This window comes from Arachis stenosperma, chromosome 7 (assembly GCF_014773155.1).
Source record: "Arachis stenosperma cultivar V10309 chromosome 7, arast.V10309.gnm1.PFL2, whole genome shotgun sequence".
NCBI classification, from domain to species: domain Eukaryota; kingdom Viridiplantae; phylum Streptophyta; class Magnoliopsida; order Fabales; family Fabaceae; genus Arachis; species Arachis stenosperma.
This window is the reverse complement of record NC_080383.1, coordinates 66,745,734-66,752,094: the sequence shown is the minus strand read 5'-3', so window position 1 is coordinate 66,752,094 and position 6,361 is coordinate 66,745,734. Positions and strand designations below refer to the sequence as shown.

The window sequence follows — 6,361 nt, the reverse complement described above, 5'->3', positions numbered from 1 at the left end:
GAATAAAAAACAGTTATTACTTTTCAAGACAAATTAGAAATTTACTCTACTGGATTGATACAGAAATTCAGAATGTATTAAGAAACAATCGATCAGTATGTTGCCATAATAATGTTGTCACACATTTTATGGTCAAATATAAAAATTTACAAATATATATATTTTATATACTTCTTATAAAGGAACACTTGAACTAATGTTAGTATAATTTTTTGTCACTGATAATAAATATAAATTAAAATTTATACCTAACTAAAAAGTTATACAATAATATTTAAGTACTTATTAACAGATGACAAACTAGGAACTTAATTATTAAGCTTATTTTGAAAGAGTTGAACCTATTTAGAATTTAAATATAAAAAAGAAAAAAAAAAGTTAAATTGTTTTGAATATGAAAGAAGAAATATAATATGCTGCTAATATACCCACAAAATTAAATAAGTGTGATTTATTTAGTTGGATAGGAACATATAGGATAAAAGCCGGTTAATGATAAAAGAAAAGGAAAACCACACAATCCTTTATATTATGGCAAAATTTCCACACGAGAACTAAAAAATTCAAAGATATGAAAAGACATTACTATTTTATATATATATATATAATAGTAATGTCTTTTCATATAGATGATTATGAAATGTTAATAATTCAATTAAATTTATGATGTACAAACACTGATATGGATATGGGATATGATTTGACATGGGATATATAGATATACGAATTTTAAAATTTTATAAAACACAAAAACCGATATATATATATATAAATATAAAATATTTTTTAAATAAATTACAATAAAATTTTGATATTTTATTGTTATTAAAATATAAAATAATTTTTAATTAATTTTAATGTTTTTTAATTATATAAAAGTATTTAAAATATTTTTGTTTTAATATATAATAATATATATTATTTTTAAATTCATTTGAAAAATACATATTAAGAATAAGGTTAGAGAGGCTGACACGTAATGATATTTAGGTATATTCAAGTGTGTCTGAAAAAAAAAAATTTTATTAAGACACGGTTGAACACGACAAACACGCGTATTGGACGAGTATCGATAAATATCATGTTCAAATGTGTTCGACACGCAGATACAACAACTTAACAAAGTGTCCGTAGTTTATAGAATTAAACATATTCAATCAAACACATTAATCTATCTAACTATTTAAAGTGTGATTTGTATAAAAACATCATTATTAAAGTATCTATATATTTCAGTTGCTGAAAAGTACAACGGGCCACGAGTTGCTCTCCCCCTCGCTCTTCTTTGTTCTATAAATTGCCGTGTTCACCAATTGAGCAGACACCCCTACACATCTTTTCTTTTTTCTCCCCCCTTTTGTTAGTCTCTTACTGCTCCAACTCCAAAACCACACCTCTCTTTCTCTTTTCGTCTTCTATAAATTGCTCATTGAACAGGGAAGCAGCATATCCATTATCCACCTCTGTTCTTTTCTTCCTTGTTTTTCTTTGTCGCAACCTTCCACCTCTTTCTCATTATTTCTTCCAAGTTACACATACATAAGATTATTATTAATGAAATCATCATCACAAGTGAGTACCAACATAGTGAAGCTCACAGAGTCGTTCTTCCATTCGACTGTTTCGGCAGCAAGTTCACAAGTGCAAAAATCATCAATGGCCTTGTTTGGTGGGTTATTGGGTCAATACCAGAAGAGAAGGCTTCTCTTCACTGTAGAAGAAAGCAATAATAAAGGAGGCAATAACAAAGTTAACCCCTGGCTTGAATCAATGAGAGCTTCTTCTCCTACACGAATCACACCCAACAACAATAACAACCAAGACGATAGCAACAACAACCCCTCTTGGATCGTAAGTTTTAACTAACATACATATATATACCAATACCATTCTTTCTTGGATTCATACCCTTTGCTGTTTCTTTGCCCTTTTTCCCATCATATTCATCAACATCACTATGTACATCAGCCAAATATTTTTCCCTTTAGAGTTTGGTACATCGAAAAATTAATGTATTTAGATTTACTTTGTGTCCAAATACATTCAAGTTTTGAATGTACCAAAATCTTTTAAAGTGATAGTAAAGGAGTAAGTTTGTCAAAAAGAATGATGGTGGCCAATAATGAGTGAACCATGAACATTGAACTTAAATATAATTATTAATATTGAAGAGAAGCATTGATTATGAAACGCACTATTAACAAGCTAAGTAGTGTATCATTTATAATCATGCATTCGATTTGGCAAAAAAGACAGAGAGGACCAAATGCCTCTGCTACAACGTGAATGATATGCTTCTTTGTTGGTTTGTTAGTGGTTTGTGTTGTTGTAAGTTTAGCTTGTTCCCTCACAACTCTTTACGAGTTCAGATGAGGCTCTGAAGATGTTTGATGAGATGATATGGAACTAAATAGTGTAGTCTGATTTTGCAGGTTGGTCATCCATCTGCGCTGAAGATGTTTGATGAGATAATATGGAACTCGAAAGGGAAGCAAGTTGTTGTGTTTCTTGATTACGATGGAACTCTTTCTCCAATTGTTGCAGATCCAGAGAAAGCATTCATGACTAAAAGGTTCCTCTCTTAACACTTAAAAGAAGGTGGCTACTTTCATGAGCACGCCTTCACGTGAAGATAGTATTATGAACTTTTAGACTATTCAACATGTTTAACTGAATCATTAACAGTTTAATCGATAAAGATTTTTTTTTTTTTTTGAAAATAACCATCTAAAAGAAACTCTATACTTCTCAATAGAAAATGATAAATATTGATTTTATTATTTTCATGCTTTATTCACTCAGATGAGAGCAATACTAAAGGACATAGCAAGACTATTTCCCACTGCCATAGTAACCGGAAGATGTATTGACAAGGTGCATTTTTTTTCTTCCCTGCAAAACCAAAATCTGAGAGACAATTTTTTTTGAAAAAGAAATATAAATAAATAAATAAATAAAATTTTTAGGTATACGATTTTGTAAGATTGGGAGAAGTGTACTATGCTGGAAGTCACGGTATGGACATCAAAGGACCAACAAAAAGCCGCAATCATCAGAAAGTGAGTCATACTTTCCACCAGAACCAAATTATAAACATAGTTGGATTTCTTTATTTTAGGTGAAAATAACCCTTCTTAGTTATTCCTTTTAAAAAAAATCATTTTAAACAATATGCTCTAATAAAGTTGTTGTTCTTTGCTTAGATTCTTAATTATTCTTGTTTTGTTTCCAGGGTAATAATAATGAAGCATTAGTGCTCTTCCAACCTGCGAGTCAATTCTTGCCCATGATCAACGAGGTTCGTTTTGTCTAATTTTGTTTGCATCCATTTTTTTAATGTCAAATACTCAAATGATGTAGAATATATAATAATATAATATTACTTTATGTTATAACATAATTTGATCAATAAAAAATGACATTCTAGTTAATATTGAATAGAAGTAAAAACTCACTTAGAATTTGTTTTCATATGAAATTGATAGTTAAAAATAATTAGATAATAATTTAGTTAAATATATTAAATCATTTAATATTTTTAAATATCAATTTTACATAAAATTGGTATCAACTTTATATAAAGATATTTGTACTTGAGTTTTTACTTCTAATAAAAATAGATCAGTACAGTTCAAGAACAATAATTTACTAGTAACTTTTATGATTTATGGAAATGTTCTCATATACTTTTTTTTCTTTTTTTTTGTTTTATTCTTTATTTGGTTTCAGGTGTACAAGATCTTGGTAGAAAAAATGAAGGCTATTCCAGGGGCTAAAGTAGAAAACAACAAGTTTTGTCTGTCCGTGCACTTTCGATGTGTTGAAGAAAAGGTACCACCTAATTAAAGGATTTTTTTTTTAAATTCCTTTAATAAAATTTGTTCACCAAACATGCACACACGCACGCGCAAAAACTCACATAAGTTAAATTGATGGGTCAAATTACTAGTATTATTATATTTTTAAATTTTTATAATTTTAAATCTAACTATTTTTTTAACCTTTATTTGCTTTCTCTTTAGTGCTGGTCAGCCTTGGCGGAACAAGTTAATTCAGTGCTCAAGGAGTACCCAAAACTTAAGTTAACACACGGGAGAAAAGTTATTGAGATTCGTCCAACTATAAAATGGGACAAAGGCAAGGCTATTGAATTCTTGTTAGAGTCACTAGGTGAGTATTTTTCATTCTAAAAAAAAATATGTAATTAATTAACTAATATATATTATATATGTGTGCAGTAGTGCTAACTATAACATATGTTCTTTGGTGATTTTTAGGCTATGCAAATTCTACCAGCGTATTTCCCATCTATATTGGTGATGATAGAACTGATGAAGATGCTTTTAAGGTAACAGAATTGCCGTCACCAAAACCAACTTGTTAAAATTATTGCATTATTATATTCAACTCTCATATTCATATTCTTATTCTAACTAGAGACTATTAAAAAAATTATTTTAACTGTCATTTATTTTATTTTTAGTGGTAATAAAAATAACTGTTAATCTATTTATCGGTAATTAAACATTAGTTATTTTATATTTTTTCGTTAAAAAATTTTAGTAACAATTATATACTTGCCGATGAAGACTATTTTTAATAGTTACAAAAAATATATAATTATCATTATAATATGTAGTAATAATAATAAATATATAATTGTTACAAAACATAAGTTAAATAAGATATATAATAATAATTATTATATTTTTGGTACTAAAAATTTGTTGTTAAAAATAATTTTATGGTAGTGAGACTTTAATTTTTTGGATATCATATATAACAGGTTCTACGTAGTAAGGGCCAAGGAATTGGGATTCTTGTTTCTCAAATTCAAAAAGAAACTAAGGCTATCTACACTTTGCATGATCCTTTAGAGGTATTAATTCATGTTTATCAATTAACGCATTATCTAACAATAATAGCCATTAATATTGTATTCATTTTTCCACATTAATAATGAATATGTGCAATATAAAATAAATTTAATGAAATTTTATTTACAGGTTGGACAATTTTTAAGGCGTTTGGCAGATTGGAAAAAAAACAAGTTCTAGCCATACACCCACCACAAATTGTAGATTTGTAGATGAGTTTAATTTTTAGGTAATTGATACCTTCCAAGGAATATAGTCAAGGGGTGGCTCAAATTGTATCCCTTAATTATTAGTTTCCTTTTGAAAAATAGAAACTATTATTGTTGTTGTTTCATAATGTAAATTTTAGACTGTATTTGAAATTTATAATTTTGGAAGAAAATATAAATTATTAAAAGATAGATAAAGATAAATTTCTGTGTTTCTATTTCTATTAATTATATATGTATTTTTCTCTTAAAAATACAATTCAAATATAACGTTATGAACAAATTAAAGTGCAAATTGAATTATTATTATTATTATTATTATTATTATTATTATTATTATTATTATTATTATTATTATTATTATTATTATGTGAATGTATCCTGTTGCATGCGCACACGCGGATAGTGAAAGATAATGTTTATTGCTGCAGACCTGCAGTGCAATTTTTGCCATGCATTGCGTGCCAACCTTGTTGTCTCAATTGTACTTATTATTGTACGTCTTGTTTTATGTTGGAAAGTGTAAACAATGAAAACGAAAATGATTTACTTCCAGCTTCAAAAGACGTGTTCAAATAAGCTAATATCAATGGAAAATTTTAAGTATTTTAGTGTTTTAAGTATTTCAATAATTTTAGTTATTGATTTTAATAATAAAATTTATACATGATTTATAAAATTGATAGTTAAAATTATTAGAATATCTAAAATATTTTTAATATTATAAATAAAAAATTAATTGAATTAAAAACTAACTTTTTTGTCATTAAAACTGAAAAGTATGAGATTCAAAGTTCTGAGTGTGTGAACAAAAAGATGAACTAAGAGCCTAAGAGAAAAAAAAATGAGAGAGAATAATATAGAGAGCAATTTGATAGAGAAATTGATGAATTCTATTATTTATAAGTTGAAGTAAGTGTTTATAGTTTACACTGTGAGGTAGCTATTTATAGAAGATCTAGTTATATGCAAAATAACAAACTCAATTAATTTTGCCAACCAATCTTGCCACATCATTAACTTACTAACTAACTTCAGAAGTTTCACATGCTTCTTCTTCTTTTTCTTCTTCTTCTTCTCATTACTTGTATCATCTTCCTTGTGGAAGAGCTATAGTTGAAGGTAAAGCACTCTCATAATCTCTATTGTGTGAGTTCAGGTGTGAAGAGAAGAGAAGAGGGATGAAGAAAGGGAGCAGAGGGAACAGAGAGAAGGTTGGAGGAAGAGAGAAGTGAGAGAAGAAGTTGAAAGAAAATCTGCACTCTGAAATTGATC

The 6,361-nt window shown here is 27.7% G+C and overlaps 1 protein-coding gene across 1 annotated transcript; it reads left to right on the top strand.

Moving 5' to 3' along the window:
• The first annotated feature begins 1,477 nt into the window (after window positions 1–1,477).
• Window positions 1,478–5,134, top strand: LOC130941740 (probable trehalose-phosphate phosphatase H). Its single transcript, XM_057870318.1, has 10 exons — window positions 1,478–1,851; window positions 2,433–2,571; window positions 2,801–2,874; window positions 2,967–3,059; window positions 3,233–3,298; window positions 3,730–3,831; window positions 4,023–4,170; window positions 4,278–4,348; window positions 4,787–4,879; window positions 5,007–5,134. Exons 1-10 carry the CDS (start codon window positions 1,555–1,557, stop codon window positions 5,055–5,057), a joined length of 1,134 nt encoding a protein of 377 aa, XP_057726301.1. The 5' UTR covers window positions 1,478–1,554; the 3' UTR covers window positions 5,058–5,134.
• Window positions 5,135–6,361: the final 1,227 nt, after the last annotated feature.

Bases quoted from the DNA above. Each gene is read 5' to 3' on its own strand.
- LOC130941740 (XM_057870318.1), top strand. From the start codon at position 1,555: ATGAAATCATCATCACAAGTGAGTACCAACATAGTGAAGCTCACAGAG. The intron at 2,572-2,800 runs GGTTCCTCTCTT...CTTTATTCACTC, and splicing joins GAAAGCATTCATGACTAAAA to AGATGAGAGCAATACTAAAG. The intron at 4,880-5,006 runs GTATTAATTCAT...TTTTATTTACAG, and splicing joins CTTTGCATGATCCTTTAGAG to GTTGGACAATTTTTAAGGCG.